At 42.6% G+C, this 23,625-nt stretch overlaps 1 protein-coding gene across 3 annotated transcripts in view; it reads left to right on the top strand.

The window, feature by feature from the left end:
* The window catches only part of ADCK1 (aarF domain containing kinase 1), a 130,744-nt gene that overhangs the window by 50,347 nt on the left and 56,772 nt on the right, over positions 1 to 23,625 (top strand). For 2 of the 3 annotated variants that reach the window (XM_081966844.1, XM_081966845.1), the window contains exon 4: positions 6,056 to 6,259. The exons of the other annotated variant lie outside the window; for it this stretch is intronic. In XM_081966844.1, the coding sequence (XP_081822970.1) occupies positions 6,056 to 6,259 (204 nt within the window). The remainder of the gene's footprint in view (positions 1 to 6,055; positions 6,260 to 23,625) is intronic. 3 annotated transcript variants of the gene reach the window in all.

The following is a 23,625-nucleotide window of genomic DNA, read 5'->3' as shown; positions in this document are numbered from 1 at the left end:
TAATCAAGGAGAGAAGCAACTTAGAACTGAGGAGAAACTTCCTGACAGTTAGAACAATGAATCAGTGGAACAGCTTGCCTCCAGAAGTTGTGAATGCCCCAACACTGGAAGTCTTTAAGAAGATGTTGGATAGCCATTTGTCTGAAACGGTATAGGTTTCCTGCCTAGGCAGGGGATTAGACTAGAAGACCTCCAAAGTCCCTTCCAACTCTGGTATTGTATTGTATGACATTCTTAAGGTGCATCCGAAATTTAAAATCAGTTTATCTCAATCTGACCTGCTCAGATGCAGAATAATAAACTAAGAGTCAATACAGACAAGAGGGGCATTCATTTTGTCTAAGTCTGGATAAACAATTGGCAGCATTCCATATGTTGCTGAAGTACAACTCCTAAAACCCCTTATCGCTGACCATATTAGCTAGAAGTAGCAATTCAGCACCATCTGGTATGCCTGATCTTGCCTACTCCTGATCTAAGTGAATGCTTTTTATCCATTTGCATAAAGAGTTGGATTTTTTTTAAAGTGTAGATACTGTACTTCTAGCCTATGACTTTTGACCATGGCCTATTGTGTGCTCAACTTCTGAGATTTGCTCCTGTCAGCCCGACCCTCAGTTGTATAGTATTCATTAATGCTGGGGAAATATCTAATGGGACTTATTTTTCTTGCCAAGCATTTTTAATTTTATTATTTTTTTTATTTTATTTGGTTTGTCAAACATGTATTTATTTATTTATTTATTTTATTATTCATGCTTCTAGACCGCCCCCTCTCCCAAAAGGGACTCGGGGCGGTGTACAGTCCATGCAAAATATATCAAAATACAATAAAAATTGAATATGTACAGTTGGAATGGAGGAGGTTAAAAATGGAATTAAAAGAACTGTACAAAGCAATATATATAAATATAGGATTTTGAACCCCTAAAACACACACAATAAGTTAAAAACAATACCCCTAAAATAACCAGTTAATACACAGTTAATGTACAAGATAAACATAGACATGAACAAAGGAAATGAGTATAAATAAATGGGGACATTAGGACAGGGACGGTAGGCACGCTGGTGCACTTATGCATTCCCCCTTATGGGCCTCTTAGGAATGGGGTGAGGTCCACGGTAGACAGTTGGTGGTTGAAGCTGTGGGGGTTTGAGGATGTAACAATGGAGTCAGGTAGAACATTCCAGGCGTTGACCATTTTGTTGCTGAAGTCGTATTTTCTGCAACTGAGTTTGGAACAGTTTACCTTTAGTTTGTATCTATTGTTTGCTCGGGTATTATTGAGGTTGAAGCTGAAGTAGTCGTTGGCAGATAGTATGTTGTAGAAGACAATTTTGTGTACTATGCTTAAGTCAGGCAGCATAGTTCCAAGTTTTCCAAGCCTAAAATTTCATAGGTAAATATTCATAGATTTTTCATAGGTAAATATTTACAGCCTGTGAAGTAGCTCCTTTGTAGGCTTGGGCTACGATGATAGTGATGGAGAGAAAAGGGAGAATTATTTCTGTAAGTGTTGTTGCTCAGCTGAATTGTATTCCGGCTGGCCTTCCAAGTGTGGAGCTGGTACAACTGGATTGGCATAGAGAGGAATGCGTTTGTGCAGATAATCTGGGCATTTCATTTTCTCAGACTGAATCAACCTGCACGGAGGAAGTTGTGTGGGGAGAGTAATTCCTCATTCACCTCCCCTCCACCATTTAGGATTCAGATCAGCAAACTGAGCTTCAGGCAGGAGGAAAACATGATGAGGTTTCAGTGTATAAAGAGAGGAAAGATTCAAAATTATATTCCCTGAGGTGAGAACAGAAGAAATGAATCTGTCTTTTTTTTCTATGAGAAGAATAGGTATTTAAGTACCATTATAACTGTTGTTTTTGCTGCAAAAGACTGATCTCTTTTGGAGAACAAGCCTCCCCTCCCCCACATGTTTATTTAAGATCACTATCTAAAGCAGTGTTTCTCAAACTTGGCGACTTTAAGTCCTGTGGACTTCAACTCCCAGAATTCCCCAGCCAGCTATGCTGGCTGGGGGATTCTGGGAGTTGAAGTCCACAGGACTTAAAGTCGCCAAGTTTGAGAAACACTGATCTAAAGCAATCCTGCCTGTCACCCCTTTGTGTTCACTGTTTCCCTTTCTAATGATTGCAAGTTCTCATGATATTTTAAACCTAAATTTGGGCTAATGAAATACTGAATGAAAGCCCTTGATTGAGAGCCTGGGAGTGGCTACTGGGTCAGTGGTGGATGCTTGGGGTCCTCCACCCAGAGTGAGAGTCAAATGGAGGGGTTAGATGAGTTGGCCGTCCTCCAGCGGGCCAGTGAGAGGGACCAGTTTAGGAGGGAGGATGCTGTGCGTGTCCGGGGTGGGGGGAGTGGGGAGGTGAGAGCCATGTGGGTGCTGAGACCTTGAGTTTAGGTGCTGTGGGGACTCCCTTCCTCATCTGTCTCCCAAGGATGTCTGAAGGAGAGTGGTTGGAGGGGGATGGCAGAGCTCTTTCCCTTGAGAGGTCAGGGAGGGAGGAGGAAGATCACCCCTGGAGACTGAGGGTGGGGACAATGCATAAAAGTGGTGACAGGCATGGGTTGTTGCGAGAGCCAGAGGACAGGCCATTAAAGGGGATATCCCTCCAATGTTTAGAACGGATGGATGGAGGACCCTATCAGTCACGGAATTTAGGCAGCCATGGTCCAGGAGAAGAGCCTTTTCTGCTGTGATTCCTGCCGTTTGGAACAAGGTAAGATCAACACCCACCCTTTTGGCATTCAAAAGGAGTTGAAGACCTGGCTCTGCCAACTGACCTGGAGTCCCAATGGGGATGCATCATTCTGCAGGTGGTTAATAGACCAAAATAAAGTCCCATCTTCCTCCCAGGTGCATCTTGTTCCCTTCCACCCAATCTTTGTCAATTTTAAATTATTTTGATATTACTATTTTTTGGCTTTAATATTTTAAGTTTGTATTGGTTTTTAATTATTGTTAGATGCCTAGAGTCATCTTCAGGAGAGATGAGCAGCATAGAAGTTGAATAAATAAATAAATGACATGCTTTGCTAAAAGAAATCACATTACAACGTGAAGTTGGGTTGCCACAATACATATAATATTGGGTGGTTTACTTTTGACTGAGAAAACTAACAGTTAATGAAATTCTTTCAATCGATTACCCTCACAAATCCCGTTTCAGGATTTTGAAATAATCAGTTTGGTTTATAGTCTGTAGTATAAGAGCTCAGCTCTGAAGAGTGGAAATTGTGAAGGGCTACTCTCCCGGTTCATTGGATGAATCCCAAGCCCTTGGACTCAGAGAACAGCTTTTACCTAGGATACATGGGACAAGTAGCAAGGTCCAGAATAGACCAGGGACTGCTTTTGTCCCATCCTTATAGCTGCTGCAATAAACTTTTTGGGACTGCCTAGTTGAGTTCTGTTTTTTAATGCTATGTTCTAATTATTTTCACCTAAATTGTATAACAGGCTTTCTACTGTACTGCAAATATAATGTCACCACAAACAGCGAGATGGGTGGTATATTAAACAAACAAACAATCTTTGTTAACCTGATCTATTTTCCTGGAAGCATCATTTAAATGATGTAATAACTATTCAATTTCTGTGTAGGGTCCATGATGATTCATCTCTAACTATGATACCTCTGTATGTTCCCTAAGCAATATTAGTGCGTGCACTGCATGATAATATGCTTTGTTCTTCATTGCATACAAGAGTTGACAAATCATCCATTCAAACCAAGATTCTATATTTTGGCCAGTTTCAAGGAAGTTTTGATGGTGATGATGATGATAATGCTATCCCTTCAAGCCTTTAACAACTATTATACTTGGATTTTTTTCTTATTCAATATCTTCTGACAGTTGACTTCTTTAATATGTTTGTTTTTTCCATACTTCCAATGTTGTAATAGGCTTAATTGTACAGTTCCATTCATTTATTTTTATACAATTTGTTCTGGTTAGTTCAGTCTTTGAAGAGCAATAGGATTCCCCCCCTCTGAAAGCAGCGTAAGCCATACCAAGGAAAATCATGCAACCTTGAAATAATCTTCATGGTAATTTTCAACAAGGACATCCATTCACTACTCTTTCGCTGTATTTTGTGCATTTTATTTGGCATGTGTTGAACCTCAATTCAAGTTACTTTACTTTCTTGGGGAGATATTCCATAGCCTGGGAGATATACAAGAGAAGACACCCTCCTGTCTATTCAAGAAGATGTGTTCAAAAAGATGTCTGCTGATCTGAGGAATTAGGGAGCTTCATAGTGGTAAAGGCAGTTCCTTAGATAATTGGGCTTTAAGCCATTTAGGACTTCAAAAGTCAACAGAAGCACTTTAAACTGTGGCCAGTAAGCAAATGGCAGCCAATGTAGATCTTTCAATAGCAGGCAACATATGATCCCTATTCCTTGCATTCTGAACGTGCCAGGTGTCATCGTTTGCACCAAGTGCATGAAAAATGTACTGCAGTAATCAAGATGTGGGGTGAATAATCATTGCTGAAATCAGAAGCAGGTCACAATTGGCACACTGTAATTGTGCACACATTTTGATTTTTACAGCCACCACTTGCAAATGCAGCGACCTTCAGGGATCCAAAACATTTCCACACACCATCTTTTGAAATAATCTCTCAAGTGTTCTACGGTTTCTCCTTCTGTCTCAGCATTTAAGAAATCAATGTGCCTCTTCTAAACACATTGCTGACCATTATTGTTCAACCTAGGATACTTACAGGATTAGTATGCATGTATTCCTTTGACTCTAATTAGACAGAGCTGTTGGCTGGTAGTACTTTACTATGTCTTTGCAATGATGTGGGTTGTGATTTCCTTGATATTTCCTAATAAGTGGCTATCAAAAATGTATTTGAGGCAGCGTTTTTAGAAAGCAAATTAGCATGTTTAAATGTATAAGGGCAAGTACTGCATGTTCCGAGCAGCCTCCCCTTCATGTATATTTTGTAGAGCTACAAGGAATATATATTTTTGCTTAGTAACATGAGCTATTAAGAATATAAAGAATTGGGGCTAAGATGGCCTCTTTTCTTCTCAAATACACCCATCTTGCCTTTCATTTCCCCTAGAATACAGGTTAACTCTGGAAAGCTATAGATAGTCCTCTCCTATTTTGGCTGGCTGCTGATTGCACCCCCCCTCCCTTCTCCTCTGCTAGAGACAGTGTTGAGGACAATTATCCAAGCTGCATAAAAACTGTTTCCCTGTAATGAGTTGAACTCCTTGTACTGTGACAAACTGCCCAGCTGCTCTGACTTCATCCCTTCCTTTTTCTACCTCCATCTGCACCTTTTCCATTCCATTTTTTTGGGGGGGGGGTATCTTTTTTTCCTTTCTCCTTTTGCACCTCTGCTATTCAGTGAGAGGAAAGGGAGAAACAGTCCATTCAAGGAGTTAAAATGTATAAAATGGGTTCTTTTTGTCCTCCTTAAATCATACTACAGGTGGTTGGGGTTTTTCATGATGAAAGCTTACAGCTTGTTCTGAGAGATTCCTGGTGGTGACCTTGCCCTTTGGCATGCCCATACCAAGAAAGCTCACAGAGGCATGTAAAATAGAGGGTCCAAGCAGAAACTGAACAGCTGTTAAGCACCAAATTTTGAGGGGGTGGGGCTTGCGTCCACTTCTTTTTGCTGCATATTTTTGAATAGCCTTAAGGACTACATCAGGGAGTCCTGGAAACACTCATGAGTAATCAAACATTTTAAAGTCTGCACATGCTGTAGGTGTCAGCACCTACTGATTCATTTTTGGAGATAATGCAGGTGCAGTGCAGACATTGCAAAGAAGAACATTGACCTGGGGTTCTTTTAGTGGGGAGAGATGCCTGCTTTTTTTGTCCGAAATGTGCTTTCTATCCTAATGATCCAATTCAGGAAGCTTCCTGATTATACCATTATATCTCAACAACTTGGAAGAGGATATATGGGAAGGATGCACTATACAATTTGGGAAAAAAGGTTTCAAGCAAAGTTTGAGACTTTTTTTTTTTAAAAAATACCCTCTTCTCTTTGCAGGTGCATCTGCGTTCTGCAGAACGTCTCCGAGATTTATGCTGTGCCAACCGAGGTACCTTCATCAAAGTAGGACAGCATCTGGGGGCTCTTGATTACCTCTTGCCTGAGGAATACACCCGCACCCTCAAGATTTTGCACAGCCAAGCTCCTCAGAGCAGCAGGCAGGAAATCGAGCAAGTGATCCAGGAGGACCTAGGCAAAGGGGTATGTCAGGCAATTGGCCTTTGTTGGCTGCCATTCAAGCAAGACAGCAGAATGTAGTTTGATTAGTCTTAGGGGCCTGCTTAGTGGTTTTCTATTAAAGAAGACACAGTTATACATAAGAGTTATGCATTTTCTGCTTCTTTTCACCCCCTGCAGGTTACAAGCATTTTCCTCAACACAAAATAATACTTCCACTGCAGAAATACTCCCATATTGTTTTTTTTTTGTATGTGTGTTTGTCTCTGTTTTTTTCCCCCCAGTGCTCAAAATGAACTATCGTGTCTTTTAAAACGCTGGCTCTTTTTTCTAGTTCTCTTGTCTGTTTTGATTGCTTTGTATTGAGTTCAGTGAGTGATTGTCACAGAAAATCTGTTAAAGCTTGCACAATTGTCAGCGACTGGGTAAACTGACTGCATTATGTTGTATATATTAACTTATTGGGGTTCCCCTCCCCCAACATTCATTTCAGGAGGTCAGGATGGCATGTCTTATTAAGGCTAGCTGTAAGAGTTTTCTGTTCAAGACCGACAGTATTTACTGCAGCAGTGGTATGAAAGTCTTTATTGTAAAAGTCCAGTTAGTTCAAAAGGATCCAGGAGTGAATTGCTGAATCTGGAATGTAGAATAGATGAGTGGCATAAATAGAACAAAAAAAAAGGAAAGACTGTCAGGAATCCAATTACTTGATAAGACTGATGCCAATTTGGGGTCACATTGTGTCCTTAAGTTGAATCCAAAGAAGTGATCTGATTGGCAGCAGTTTTAACAATTGTCCCACGGTGAATTGAATGAGAGCACAGTTCATAGGCTGAAAAATGTGCTTAATGCAGATATGATGGGACAAGTGAGCCAGCTTAGTCTAGTGCAGGGGTCCCCAAACTTGGCGACGTTAAGAATGGCTGGGAAATTCTGAGAATTGAAGTCCACCACCCTTAAAGTCAACAAGTTTGGAGATCCCTGGTCTAGTGGTTAAAGTGCTGATCTAGAAACCGAGGCACTGTGATTTCTAGTCCCACCTTAGACATGAAAGCTGGCTGGGTGACTTTGGGTCAATCATTGTCTCTCAGCCCAACTCATCTCACAGGACTCTTATTGTGGAGAAAAAAAAAGAGGAAGAAGGAGCACTAGATTCGTTTGCCACCTGGAGTTATTTTAAATAATAAAGACAGAATAAGATAAACCCAGGAGTGCTAAGATATAGAGGCATAGGAGGATCATTGGGAAATACACAAAAGGTAGGCAAAGCAATCTGGCAGGCTGCAAAGTAGTAAAAAATGATTTGGCCTGGCTATTCATGGCAGACCTTCTGCCTAACTAGCACAGAATGGCTTGTGGCCCTTTAAGACTGAACTGCCAAGCTTTATTTTGCTACAGCAGGATTCTGGCTGAGAGCAGTTCAAATCCCAGAAGCAACTATTTTGTAAAGGGGCATAGTTGCAACAAAGCAGGATTCAGAGACACTGACATTTATTACTCCTATCATATCATCACCTTGTTATCTTCCCTTTCCAAGTGTCCCAAAAGCCCTTTAAGACATGGCTCTGTTCTCAGGCTGGGGTTAAGGTGCATGTGGAGCCCCAGTCATGTTTTTTTTAATGTTATTGTTGTCCAGGCAGTTATGTTTTATTATATTTTTAATTATATTTTACTTCTGTGTATGACATTGTCTAAACTGCACAGATTCTTTTTGGAATCAGACAGACCTTACAAATGTTGTAAATAAATAAGTTAGTACAGCGCAGACAGAACAGGCCTCCAAAATGTTAGACACCTCATTGGGGAAAACACTTTGGCTGAAGTGATTTTCATATCTGGCAGCTCATAAAGTTAGAGACAGATTTCTCATAGAGGAAGTAGAAAATGCAGGTGAAGCCCTTGCTGTCTTATAAACTCTTCAACAAGGCAGTGATCTCTCTTTTAAATACTTGTTAGCTAAGAGACGGTCATGGCTTGGACATTTGACAAGCATGCCTATTTTGCTCAGTCACTGTCAGTTCAGATTCCTGACTTTCAGTGTTTGGAAAAGTTCTCCTGGAGAGAGAAATTCATCTTTTTGGAAAGTTCTTTCATTTTTTTTTGTACCTCTGACTTAGAACTTATAAGCAGAAGATTGTAGAAATAGCTCTGCTGGTTCTGGCCAAACTTATCATGGTCCAACTTTTTGCTTCTTATGTGATCAACAGTCTCCGATCACTGTTTCCTTGCAAAAAGTATTATGCTGTCTGTAACTAAGAGGTAACATTGGGTCTTCCAGCCCAATAGTCCTCAATTGGCCTGTCCTTCAGAAACTTATCCCTGTTTAAGTAGTGAAGTAAGTTGCTATCATTACACTTTGTGGTAACAAATTCCACAGATTAATTATATATTGTGTGAAGAATTTCTTTCTGTTGCCTCTTCTAAACCCACTTCCAATCATTTTGAATGATATCTCAGCCTAGAATTTGAGAGAAAAACTTTTCAATATTTATGCATTCTAAGCATACACATGATTTTACATACCTCAGTCATGTCCCTATTTCAATTCTAACTTAAACTCCTCAAACTTCTAGCTCTTTTTCCAGAGAAAGTGTTCTAGACCCTGATCAAATTGGCTGCCATCTTCTGCACAAGCCTCTTTTCCAGGGCGCTGCTCTGGAGAGTCCAAGCAAGGGTTAAATACAGCCAATCTGCCCAGAACTGAATTGAAACTTTAAACCACGCCTCTGGTGCTGATTATCTTCAGTTTTTTTCAATTCAGCTAGCCCAATGGACGCGCTTCGAGTTTCTCTTCAATTCTGGCAGTTTGCTTGGACGCTCCATAGAAGTTAGGAAAAGAATTACACAGAGCAGGCTTGGTGAGACAAAATTTTCCCCTTTCTTTAAAATTGGCTATTGCTCATCCCCCTCGGTTCCCTTGGTGTCCAGGGTTCGACCAGGCACCTTGGGGCCACAGGCAGCTGTTGAGGGAGGCGCATGGGTCGGAGTGATGATGCCAGCGCCGCCGCAGCACCCCTGCTGTGGTGGAATTTCCTGCTGTGAGCCCGCTGCTGCCGTCTGCGCTTTCCTGAAGCCGGTGTGTGACACAGCCTCTCAGGGCTCCCTGCTATTGCTGGCGGCTATTTTTAAGGCGCGAAAAGGCGGCAGAGAGTTCCTACCGCCATTTTGAATTCCGCCAGTTTTCGTTACCAGCCGCATGCCGCAGCTGCCTGAAGCCTGACTCAGCGCAGAAGCCGCTCGGAGTCAGTCTTGCCCGGCCTGGCCAGCGACCTTGGCCCTAACTCCTCAGAAGAAGCAGCAGCGAGGGATCGCAGCCTCCTGACCTCTCCTGCCGGCGCTGGGAGCTGACAGCGCTCGCGCCAAACCTCTGCTTGGCTGGATCCGACCCTGCAACCTTCTGTGTCTCCTCCTGAGCACCCTTGGTCTGCGGTGGGCTACTGTGGAGGTGATGAGTGGAGGTGGTCACTACCTGTCCCAGTTAGGCCCAAAATTATCATCATGGCGGATCAGTCTTCTGAGAATCCTGAGCAGATGGCAGTCTCTTCCAGGGCCTCCCTAAGGCAGGCCAGCAAAGCTGCCAGGGAGGCCAACAGAGGCAGCAAGCCCTATTCCAGGCCCGGACCAAAGCAGGGATCAGACCCGGATAGGGACACCCTACGCTGCCAGAAGGCTATAGAAAAACAATTTTCCAAGGCCCAATAACAGACCCAAGCCTCCCTATTGGTGACTCCTGAGGAGCCCTCTAGGGAGGTTCCTCCAGCTCAGGGAGGCCCTATTTCTGATAGTGAGGAGGAGGGCCAGGAATTTTCTCCTACAACCTCCTTTGCCATGGCAGTGTCTCCAGACCCCTCAATTTCTGGCCAGGCCGACCTCTTCGCCTGTCCTTCTGACCTGGAGGAGGGGCCAGCTCCTGGGGGTCCCTTGGCGCCTCAGCAGCCGCTCCCCAGGCCTGGTCCAGGGGCTCATCCCATTGAGGACCAGGGGCCTAACCTTTCTGCAGAGATGCAGGAAATCATTAATAGGGCTATCTCCCAGGGCATTGAGGCGGGCATGCAACAGAGGGGTAAGCGCACATGCAAGACTCGTCATTTACAGCCCCAGGAAGCTCCCAGAGAGGCAACCATTACCCAGCCACCTAAATCCCCTCATTCCTCGGTGGCCACCGAGGACTCTGATTGGGAGGAGGAGGACGACATACTCCCTAGGCAGGAAGCTGAGTTCTTCAGGACGAAAAGGGCACTTCCGAAAAACCAGTGTTTTTGGGCCTATTTAAACTTACCAATTTTAAGACCATCCTGGATAAGGCAAAAATTTCGACCCACTTGGGTCAACGCCCCCAACTCAGGCGACTATTGACCCAGATAACCTATCTGGGGACCTCTTTTAGGAGCCTGTGTTGGCCCAGGAGATAGTTCCAGTTCCCAAGCTGTTTCTCAACATGGGTCAAAAGCAATGGGTTCAACCAGCCTCCATGGCTACCCTCAGCAGCAATGATAAGAAGCTGTATACAGTAGATGCCAGCCTGGAGGATTTGCTTAAACTACCTCCAATTGATCCTCCCGTTGCGGCACTTACCTCTACGTCTGTTCTCCCCCCTGACTTACTAGAGGGTCTCAAGGCAGAGGACAAGAGGACTGAGAATGCCTGCCACAAAACTCACCAGGCGGCAGCATGGGCGATTAAGACGTCCGCCTCAACTTCTTTCCTTTCCAGGGCAGCCCTGCTTTGATTGAGGCAGTTACTGACAAAAATCCCGGCCAGGGATACCAAGTTGAGGCAGGATATCAACAAGATTATGGCAGCCACAGAGTACACCGTGGATGCCACCCTGAGCGCTGCCAAGTTTGCCTCTCGAGCCCTAGCGTCTAATGTCACCACCAGACGCCTCTTGTGGCTCAGACACTGGAACCTGGATATGCGTTCCAAGTGGAAGCTTGTCACATCCCCCTTTAAGGGGGACAAGCTCTTTGGGGAGGTCCTGGACCCAGTCCTGGTTGAAAATAAGGACAAAAAGAAAGTGGTGCCATCGGTCACAAAGAAGTCCGATCGGAAGGGTCCCAACTCCTACAGGAGGCAGCCTTTTTGGAACACTGAGCCATCCACTAGCTCCGCCCCATTCCATCGGGCATACTCCCAGCAAACTGAACGGTCCCAGGACCGTCAGTCCTTTCGCGACAGAGGTCACCAACAACACTACTCCAAACGCCCCTTTCAGGGGGGAGGGTCTGGGTCCCATTCCTTCAGAAGATAGAAATGACCATCAACGGTCAGCTCCCATAGGAGGGCGTTTCCAGTTATTTCACACCAAGTGGGAGCAGATCATGTCAGACCAGTGGGTCCTACAAACGATCCGCATGGGTCTCACCTTGGAATTCCTCTCCCTACTCCCCCGCCACCTCATCAGATGCCCGGTCCCTTCATGCCCAGTCAAACAAGCTCTCATGGAACAGGAGATCAGGCATCTCAGGGATATCAGGGCCATAGAAAATGATCCGACGGGTCAGGAGGGGACAGGATTTTACTCAATCCTGTTCCTGGTTCCCAAAAATTCCGGAGGGGTGGAGGGGAATATTGCACCTAAAAAGGTTAAACCATCACGTAACTTATTGGAGGTTCAAGATACAGTCCCTCCAGTCTATCCTGGGATGCATCAGGCCGGGAGATATATTGACATCCATAGACCTCAAGGAGGCCTACCTCCACGTACCCATCCGCAAAGCTCACCGCCGATACCTATGCAGGGACTCCATTCCTGCCCAATCCAGTGGCTCCTGCTCCCTTTCCAAAGGGCCAACGAAAGCAGTTCGACAAGGCTAATTCCAGTCTCCCTGGAGGTACGTGGTACTCTCAGGTGGTGGTTGTCCCCTGACCTGATGAAGGGCTCTCCCTTCAAAGAACCGGTCTATCTCACCATCACAACGGACACCAGCCTGTACAGCTGGGGAGCTCATTGCCACAGTCAACTGGCGCAGGGCAGGTGGTCCCCTTCCGAGGCCGCTCACAGCATCAACTGGCTAGAGCTGAGGGCAGTCAGGTTGGCCCTCCTTCATTTCCGGTCCAGTATACAGGGGCGTCACGTAAGGGTACTGACGGACAATGTTGCGTCAAAGGCGCACATCAACCACCAGGGTGGCACTCGTTCCAGATCCCTGATGTCAGAAGCCGACGTCCTAGGGTGGTGGGCAGAGAAACTCCTCCTGTCCCTGCAGGCGGAACACATTTCGGGCATGACCAACACCCAGGCAGACTGACTGAGCAGGGCCACGGTCGACCACTTGGAATGATGCCTGCACCCGCACCTGTTCCAGCAACTATCCCAGAGGTTCGGCTGTCCGCAGGTGGACCTGTTCGCCACCGCATCCAACACGCACCTCCCAAGGTTCTTCACGAGGTTCCACGACCCGCGTGCCAAGGGAATCAATGCCTTCCACTGCCCTTGGCCGCTGGGACTGCTGTATGCCTTCCCACCATTACCTCTACTTCCCAGAGTCATCCGAAAGATCCTGTCAGAGGTAGCAGAGATACTGCTGGTGGCACTGTTCTGGCCCAGGAGAACCTGGTTTGCGGACCTGGTGAGCTTCTCTGTTGAACCACCTTGGCGGATTCCACCGCAGGAGATCTCTCTCAGCCAGGGGGCACGCCAACACCTGGAGCCCCAGTGGCTGCAACTAGCTGTCTGGCACTTGAGAGGGATCTCCTGAGCAGAGGCAGTCTTTCGGCCAAAGTGATCTCCACCATCCAAGGGTCCAGGTGTCTGTCCACGACCCGGATCTACGACGCTACCTGGAGGGCCTTTGCAAGTTGGTGCACTACTCGTGGGACTTCCACATCCTCAGCCTCTATCTCTGTCATTCTGGACTTCCTACAGGATGGTCTGGACAAGAGCCTGGTGCCTAACACCCTACGGCGCCAGGTGGCCACAATTTTCACCATTCTGGCTCCAAACGTGCATTCCTCGCTCGGCCGGCATCCTACTATTCGCAGTTTTCTCAGGGGTGCAACTAACCTGAGACCCCCAGTTGTTCACAGATATCCATCTTGGGACCTCAATGTGGTTCTGCGTGCTCTCATCGGTCCTCCGTTTGAACCACTCAGGAGTGCCAGTCTTAAACATTTGACATTTAAGACAGCCTTTTTGATTGCCATCGCCTCGGCACGGCGTATTTCGGAGCTGGCTGCCCTGTCTGTCAGAGAGGACATATGCTTGATTCGACAAGACAGGGTAATTCTCAGACTGGATCCGTCTTTCATCCCCAAGATTAACTCCTGGTTCCACCGCGCACAGGAGGTAGTTCTCCCAGACTTTTGTCCGCACCCTAGACATCCGAAGGAGAAACGCTGGCACTTGCTAGATGTGCGTAGGACGCTCTGCAGGTACATCAAGCGCACGACGAGTTTTCGATGCTCTGAATCGCTCTTCATATCCTTTCAGCCGGCCTCCCAGGGCAGGAAGGTGTTCTCCTCTACGATCAGTGGGTGACTCAGGGCCTGCATCGCCCTCGCTCATGTCCTACAGTCCAAAGCTGTGCCTAGCCACATAACGGCACATTCGACTAGGAGCGCTGCCACCACAACAGCCTGGGCGACCCAGGCACCAATTGAGGAAATATGCAAGGCGGCCACCTGGACTTATCTGTCCCCGTTTGTCCGGAATTATAAGTTGGACAGCTTTGCGTCAGCGGAATGGGCATTCGGGAGGCAAGTTCTTCAGGACATTCACACCAGCGGGGAGACCCTGAATGCTGCTGCTTCCCGCCCTAGTGACAATTAGCTTGGGCATGTCCCTTGCTTGGACTCTCCAGAGCAGCGCCCTGGAAAATGACCATTGTCTTACCTGAAGGGTCATTTTCAGGGTGCTGCGAAGGAGAGTCCACCCCACCCTGGGGTCTGGTTCCGCTGGTGACAGTTCAGACGTTTGTGATTCCAGTTGGATTGTTCCTTGTTGGTTTGTTTTCATTGTTGGACTTTTCAGCGCGCAACAGTTCCACATCTTCATTGAAAAAATCTGAAGGTAATCAGCACCAGAGGCGTGGTTTAAAGTTTCAATTCAGTTCTGGGCAGATTGGCTGTATTTAACCTTTGCTTGAACTCTCCTTCGCAGCGCCCTGAAAACGACCCTTCAGGTAAGACAATGGTCAATCTCATCTCAGTTTTGCCAAATGACTCCTACTGAAGGTTTGTTTCCTTCAGGACCTTCTCAGCATCCCATCAGAAAACACAGCAAGTGCAAATGAAATGCTAGACTCATAAAATATGGGGGAAAGGAGCAGTGGTAGGGCAACATGTATTATCTGTGACAGAGCCATTGAGCTTTCTTCCCTTTGAAGAGCAGCTTCAGCTAAAAGCAGCAGAAAAGTTGCTGTTGGCAGAAAGCTATTCATGGGCAGTTTGTGTTGCTTCTCGCTGCACTTTACCATTTCCAGATAAGCACTGTCAGCCCTTTACATTTGCACGCTCCTTAATTAACCCCTAAGTGAAAAATAAATAAATCCCTGTAATAACAACATAAATCGTTGCTGCCTTTCACACTGAAGCCATTTGGTGTCAAAAAAGCTGTGTCATTGTTAGCTCTTTGGAACTGGGAATTACAATGACTTTCAAGCACTTTTTGCTTTCTCTATCTTCCTCTTCACTGAGGGTCCTATCCCAAGTCTTTAATACAGGAAGGGTCTACATAAACCAGCAGCAGGAATAACTAAAGAGAACCAGAGTAAGTGCCCAAACTTGGAGGCATTTTCTATATTTGGAGGAATTCAGTTTGGGTGATAATTAGAAGATATTTGCGTGCACTGAATTCATGTATTAAAACATACTGTGCATCTCTGTCATATAAGTGAAACTTCGTTCAGTAGCTATATCCCATAATATATACATCTTGAATAAGTAAACTATGTTCTAGCCCTCCTGCTGGCAACCCTAGCCTATGTAGTTAGTTTCTGGTTATGCAGAGTTGTCATGCAGTTCAAGAAATTGAGTTATTTGCATAGACTATGTAAGCCGGCCAGAGTTATCTTATAGGATAAGGTGACTTATCCATATAGCCACGCATGCGTCAATCATAGATGAGTATGCTGTGTAAAAACAACTTGTATTATTCAGCCCCCTCCCCCACCAAATGGCTTCCATCTTAACCTATGATGTGCATAAAGAAAGCAGGTATATTAGCATGCAGCATTTAGTTTTGTTTAGTTCTGCTCATAGGCCTTTGACTGAACAGGGACCTTTTCCTTCTGGGATGAATACATTTTCAGCTGCCAGTGAGTCACCCCAGTCTTTTTCAACATTTCAAGAACCAAAAAGAGCCCTCCATGCCTCATTAGTTCCCAATGAGGAAGTCTGAATCTCTTCTCAGCTATAGATTTTCTTCTTGGCATTCCTTCACTCTCAGGGTCCATGCCAGGTAGATATTTAGTTTTGAAAAGATGGAAAGAAAACAATAAAAGATCAAGAAGAGAATAAATGGAAAAAGAAAGAATGAATAAGCAAAAAGAGACAAGGCACAAAGGAGATGGATTATGGTTTTGAATTGTTATAAGCTGTGATGACTTGGGTGTTTCTCTTGACAGTTTTTGTTTGGAAGATGAAATGCAAAGTATTTCCTATCTGTTGATCATTGAATACACATCAATAATGTTTTTTTTAATAATCTGGATCATAAAATATTTCAGTACTCTTCAATTTTGGGGGGAGGATCGTCTGAATCGTAAACTATTTCAAATATATAATTCTGATACCTGTTGTAGTAGCAGTCTTCAAGTAAACCTTTTTGGGCACATGGTATCAAATTTGCTATTGTTGATGTAGCTTAGTTTCCTGAAAATAACTGGGTATATTTCCTAATGTTTTGATATTATTTCCAGTGTTTTTAACACCTTGCGGGATCGTATTCTGCCCCATACATCCCTGCGACCAATCCGCTTGCACAGAGAGGGTCTCCTCCAGGTGCCGTCCACCAGGCAGTGCCGGGGGGCGGCGCCTAGGAGTAGAGCCTTCTCTGTGGCGGGCCCAGCCCTGTGGAATGACCTCCCCCCGGATATTAGGAATACCTCTGACCTCCGCTCCTTTCATGTAAAGCTCAAGACCCACCTATTTCAAGTAGCTGGCCTGGCTCAACTTTGATCCAACTATATCGCTCCTGACGGGTTTTTTATTTGGGGTATTTTAATTGTATTCAATTATTTTAGGGGTTTTTAAACATTGTGTTTTTAATTGTTTTTTATTCATCAGCTCACCTCCTCCTTGTATATGTATATGTCTTGGTATACGTTTTTGTTATATGTATGTTTGTCTATATATTTATTTCCTATGTTTTGTTGTACGCCGCCCCGAGTCCTCCGGGAGAGGGTGCGGCTAAGAAATAAATATTTTTTATTATTATTATTATTATTATTATTATTATTATTATTATTATTATTATTATTATTATTATTATTATTATTATTATTATTATTATTATTATATATATTTCGCCTGAAAGCTGAAGTGTTTCCATGCAGTAATGTCAAAGGCTGAATGTCTGGTGCTTTAACCACTAGACCAAAGTGGTTCATGATGATGATGATGATGACAATAGCACCTTAATGGATAAAAATAAATAAGGGATAAAAATAAATAAAGCCATATGTATACCAATACATCTCAACATTCAAAGTAAGCCTTTCTGTGGGGTCAGATAGAAAAGCCAGATTAGGGATGCTTTTTGAAATGAGCAAACATTTATACAAATATAGAAGTAGATGTTAAGGAGCAACTTCTTGGCTGAAACTTTTATTCATAAAAATAAAAACAGTTCCTGATTCTGATGTGAATGCAAACCTTCATTCTTATCAAATATTCTCTTTATCCAATTCAGTACAGCATGAATAGGTATAATATTCTAGTTGGGGGATAATGGGAGTTAATGTGGAATACATATAGAGAATGTCAGTTTGGGACAGACTATGATAAATGTTTATTGTGTCCTTATCAGGTATGTAAAAGCCTCTGTCACATGGATCTTTCTTGTTCGATCAAGACTTTGTTCTTCAGTGAAAGTCAATTCAATTATCTTATCACTAAATTAGTATCGTTAATACTGTCCTGTAGGAAAAAGGGAGTTTTAAAGATCTATTTAGAAGATCAAGTGTTTGTAGCATCTACAGTTTAAAACTAAGGAATACTCTGAATCTGTCTAAACTAAGGAGCACTGTAGTAATTATTTTTTATCAAGTTGAAACAATCTGCTATTAGGGACATATGGCAACTTCCCAAAACAAAATATATTCATCTCTTTTTCCAAAAACCCATGATTATATTTGGAGATATAATTGATCTTGTCAAAGAAGCCATAAGCATAAGGCCAGTTCCATTTTGTTGCACAATTTACTACTTAAAATGGTCACTCCTGGGAAATTAATGGTGGACTGAAAATGGTCATGGTGGAAAGAGGAGCTGGTGAATAGATTGGCTTCTCCAAACTCTTATCTGGTACAAGGAGAAGACTAGGATTAACCACAAGTTTGCTTCATACAGACGTTCACTGTGAAGAAATTCTAAAATATTGAGCTCCAGCAGGTTTTAGGACTTGGGAGCTGGAGTTAAAATTATCTTGGCTAAACTACGGTTAGATTCTTTCAGTTAGACACTGGGTTTGCCCATTTTCTTTCTTAACCAACCTTCAGTTTTATTCTGCTGGGAGAGTTTCCCTCTATGCTTAATGAAAGAAGTTTTGTGTGAATTTAAAAATAAAAAAAATGTTTCTTGAGTAACAGCAAATTCAGAACTAGAATGTTGGTTTTGGAAAGTTAAGAGACCAAATGGACTTGAAACAATATTTCCAGTGGGTTATTTAAAATTATATATATATATATATATATATATATATATATATATATATATATATATATATATATATATATATATTAGTGTGAAAGTCCGAAATCTGGTGAATGTCGACATTCACATAGTCGCTTGGTGTATGTCCGAAATATTTGCTTATCCTTATACCCTTATCCTCTCGACACCCTTACCCTAATTCCCTTATCCTAATACCCTTATCCTCTTAACACCTCGGCTCCTTGCTTCCTTTTAAGCGTCTTCTATTCGCAGACTTCTTTTTTTTAAAAACCTGCGATCCTGTGCGGTTAGAACGAGTAGTTTCCAGGACCGCGAATTGAAAAGCAAAAGTAAAGCGTTACGCTGACTCGTTATATATATGTCACCGTGAAAGACCGAAATTGGTATGTGTTGACATTCACCGGTGAATGTCGACATTCACCAATTTCGGTCTTTCCATTCACCGGTGAATGTCAACATTCACCAATTTCGGTCTTTCACGGTGACATATATATATATATATATATATATATATATATATATATATATATATATATATATATATATATATATATATATATATATATATATATATATATATATATATATATATATATATATATATATATATATATATATATATATATATATATATATATGTTGTATTTGTACTGATAAATAAATAAAGGGAGACTAGTATAGATCTATTTCGAGCTAATTAGCTCTCATCAGCTAGCCATACCCTTACTGGGATTTGAACCCGGGCTGTATATATCTTAGGCAGGAGTTTTAGCCACTAAGCCACGGGCTCACTTCCTTATCAGTTGAGCCAGGGAAATAGGTATGTATTTGCGTTACAACCCCTGGTATGCCTAAATATGGGAGGAAGGTCACTACTCCCTCTTTCTGTCCTGTATAAAGTAAAGTATTAAATTGCTGTTATTTCTGTTAATTGCTGTTAAGTCTGGATTGTGGAAGGATAAAAATATGGAAAATCAGTTGATCAAGCAATCAATCTCTCTTTTTCTGCATTATTGAGTTCTGAGGGAAGAATAGAAAGCAGTTCTGCAATTTTGCTATCATTCGTGACAGCATTGACTGGCTAAACATGTGATGTCACAAACGCTCCTATAGATATGAACCAGGGGTGTGTTCCTGCCAGTTCTAACCTCTTCTATAGAAGAGGTTCCACAAATCTACAGTGCCGTTTAGAACCAGTTCCAGTTCCCTCTCCCCACCCGTCCGCACATCATCAAGATGAAGAGTGAGAGGAGGTATTCTGGGAGTTGAAGTCCACAAGTTTGAACACCCCTGAGGTTTTTTTCTAAAGGGTTAGGGGTGCAAGGGTCTTGTAACTTGACAGCTTTAAGACTTGCACACTTCAATGCCAACATGACTGGAGGAGGAATTCTGGGAGTTGGTCCACAAATCTTAAAGCTGTCAAGTTTGAACATCCCTGGGTTTTTTTTCTAAAAGGTTGGGGAGCAAGGGTCTTGTAACTTGACACCTTTTAAGATTTCCGTACTTCAAATGCCAACATTTTGGTTGCTAAGGAAAAGCTTTGTTAAGTGAGTTTCGCCACTTTTTACAAGTTGGCCACGCCCACCCAGTCACATGGCCAGAAAGCCACTCCCACCCAGTCACATGGCCGGCAAGCCACTGCAACAAAGCAGGCTACACCTACAGAAGAGGTTCTAAAAAAATTTGAAACCCACCACTGATATGAACAACATATTCTGTAATAATCTTGATGTGGTGCGCAGGGGATGATGGTTGTGAAGTCCAACAGGCAGTAATTGGTGATCCCCATATTGAGTAAGGCTAAGTTGCAGGAAAAGAATGCCCTTGGGGGCATACACAGAATATTGAAAGGGATACTTTGATGTTGCAGTGCAAGCCCCATGTGTTCTGTAGATGCATTGTGTCACACACATCTCTGAAAGGAGTACAGCTTGAGGTTTGAAGCTATGATGCTGATGAAAGCACCACAGATGCTCATGCATGCTCTGAGTTCTCACTTGAAATCAGCTGAGTTTCAGGGTATAGAGGAAGAACATGGACAAGGATAAGGTAAGTTGTAGACTGAAATATTTAGGAAGGCTGACTTACTTGGAGATCTGTATCCATCTTGTTATTCCACACGTGTGTTTGTGTGTGTGTGTGTGTGTGTGAGTGTGTGTTAGTGTGTGTGTGTGTATTTATACTGATCATCTTTTCTTTGTGCTGGAAGTGGCTGGCCATTTAATTTAACTGCTCAAGATGATGAGGATGAGGATGGAAGTTTAAAACAGGTAGGACAGGGCTACTGTTTTCACTTTTTTTGTTACTCTCTCAGTGAGCTTTTCAAGTGCATATCAATAAAAACTACATTTATATTAAAACTAAAATGAATGAAAAGAAAAACTCCATATTTTTTAATAACATAAGATATAAAAAGCAGATTTTTATCTATTATGAAAAAGATTTCAGCCATAAAATGGTAATTTAAAGAGTCGGAGATGGATGGCATAGAGCATTAATGTCAGCCATAACAAATGGGACTACATTTGTCAAATGAAAAGTAGTGCTGCCACTGCTGCCGCCTAGATTTCAAGTGATGTCCCTATTTTTTTTCCACTAAGCATGATGAGCCTGTTGCACCTTAAAAAGGAGAGATCATTTGAGGGCATTGCTATCAATGAACATTGAGTTAAAATTGTTTTCGGTAAATGCAGCAACCAATACATACCTAGTACCACAGGTATAACCCTTGAAGTTAAAGCCTTATAAGTACTTCCAATATGAACTTCCAACATATAGAGAAACAATTCTGTGGCTTGCTTTCAGATATGGCCACAGCTACAAGGCACCAATAAGAAGTTATCTGGGTGAGTAGCTTAGAGAAAAGCTATCAATATATATCTCTTGAAGACCTCAGTATCTACTGTGGTTTATCTAATGGCTGTATACTTTTTTTTTTTACTAAAATAGTTATTTTTGATCCATGTGAGATGGAAGTATGATCAAAATAGATCTCACATCCTAATACAGTTTGATGTTATCTTTAGATGCCAAAATATCCCTGGAAGGCATCAGAATGAAGAAAGTAATATAGGAGAATATTTGTATGTAGCTCCGGGCTGAAATGAGGGATCTTTGGTGCTCCTTGAGTTTGGTTGTTTTCTTGCAGATGTTTCATTACCCAAATTAGGTAACATCATCAGTGCTAGTCTTTGAAGAAAGTAGTGTCAGTTTTAATAGTATAACTACTAAAATATTGTTATGGCCCGCCAGCGGCCAATGGAGCTGGCAGCAGATTCAGACAGTGAGGAGGTTGGGGAGGAACATGGGCCAGTCCTGGAGTCTGGGGAAGACTCTGATGAGGGTTCTGTGTTGGAGACAGAGAGGGGGCCAGAGCTGTATGCTAGTTATCAGTTTCCTTCAGAGTCAGACATCAGAGTCAGAGGAGTGAAAGGAGAGTAGAGTTTGCAGGAGACAGTTAGTTCACTTAATTGGTTCCTGACTCTCCAAGACTGCTTGCCAAGTTTTGCAGATATCAGCCTGTCAGCTCTCCTAGCCAGATAAGGTCTGTGACTGTAAATCCTCCATTGAAAGACTTTGCTGGATGTGAATGAGCAGAATTCACAGTAAATTAATAAAAGGGATTTTTGTTGGGGCAAGGAGTTTGCTTCATGCTTTCGAGAAGCCTCAATGAGAGCAAATATAGAGAGGCAACATTTTGCTTTCCCTGCGGAAGTCTAGTCTATAAACTCTAATACTCCCATCCACGCATAAATAAGACTCAACTCTGCATAGATTTGCAGACCAGACAAGGTTGCCTTATCTTGACACCTACTGAGACATACTAACAATATTTAACATTTATATATAACTTCATTTTAGTACATTAGTACATTTAGTACATTTAGCATCAAAAGATGTCAGATTATTATTGTTACCAATGAGGACTGAGATTGAGAGATTTGCATAAAGCCATTGACTGAATTTACAGCAGAGGAAAGGTTGTAACCCAAGACATCCTTACTTATGTCTGATCAGCTTATGGAGTCTGAATCACTGTATTAGTCCATACTTAGCCATCACATACTTAACTAGATTGTTCTGTACTAGTTGTGTATCCTGTTCTGTGTATACAAACACAGAATCTCTCAAATGATTTGGACCAGATATCTGTAACCTTATTGTTGCTTTTGTATCTTAAATTTTGGAAGTCATGGTTAAAGGCAGAATGTTGTCCTAGTGGATACTTGGATATATCCATCTGGAATCCGTGAATAATTCTAGTTTTGATTTGATGCTTAGTTGTTTAATAGGAATGGAAACGAGGCTAGCAGTGGTTCTGGTAGCAACTTTTGTTCTTGGCATATCTTCAATATACAGTAAGAAAACTTAAAGGCTGCATACAGAAGATCATTGGTTCAATCCTTACCATCACTAGAAGGTCTGGATAAGCCTTGTCTGACCTTGAAGAGCAAATGAAAATCAATATTGAATTAAATAGACAATCTGATTTGATATAAGATAGCTTCTGATGACTTTCTGTAAGGGAGAAAAATGTGCACAAGCTGTTATACCCCTAACCATCCTATAAACCTATTGTAACATCCATAAATATGAGATTATTTCCTTTCCCTTGCAGATCACATCCCTGCAGAGCAGTAGCAGCAGCTCTGGGCCCATAACTGTAGCTGATTTATGTTAATAGTTGAAGTGATAATGTTTAATATGTTAAGTGCTAAATCTATTTTTATGTTGATTATGAATAGGCCAGCTGTGCTTGTTTCCCTATTGATAGAGTTTAGTGAACAAGCCCATTTTACAGGCTGGGCTCTAAGTATGATTAACATACCAGCAGACACTGCTTTAAGATTGCAAAATCAGCTGAACTGCATTATTGAACAGGCCTCTGGCATCTGAGTTGGGAAAAAGAAGAAGGAGGAGATGCAAAAAGCAAAGGCAGATGGATTTGAGGAAGGGGGATAGTGCACATGTGTCAAACTCGCCATGTCACGTTGCTGTCACATGATGTTTTGTGGCATTTCCCCCATTCATGGAGCTGGGGTGTGTGTGACGCATCTGACCTGTGGGCCGTCAGTTTGACACCCCTGGACAGTGTGTTCTTGATTGCTTTCATGGCAAATCCTTCATCATCTAGTTTGAAAATGCAAAATCCATGCAGCACAAGCATAATCTTAAGTATGTGAAACAGGAACAATCTGCTCATATTGTGCAATAAACTGATTTTACTGAATGGCAGTGACTTTAAAAAATAATCAAAACAATAAAAACGGGATATCCGAAGCATTCTATATCTTCTCGATGTAGAACAGCCAGCACGTAACCTCAAGTTCCTTCTGCCTTTTGTACCCAAGTAATGAACGCTGATTTTTGTGCCATTTTATCCCTTCTCCATGCTGTCTTGAATTATTTTCTATTCATTAAAAATGTCTTCATATATTTAGGGTTATTATTTCATTAATTATAATTATCATTTGTTGGATGATTTGTTTTGAGTATACATTTAAACTATAACAACGCAGGAAGCTAAATTTATTCCAAACCTGTTTATTCATCTC

This window comes from Natrix helvetica (assembly GCF_964273705.1).
Source record: "Natrix helvetica genome assembly, chromosome: 1".
In the NCBI taxonomy this organism is placed as follows: Eukaryota; Metazoa; Chordata; class Lepidosauria; order Squamata; family Natricidae; genus Natrix; species Natrix helvetica.
Note: the sequence above shows the minus strand (reverse complement) of the source record. Positions and strands in the feature narration are given on the sequence as shown.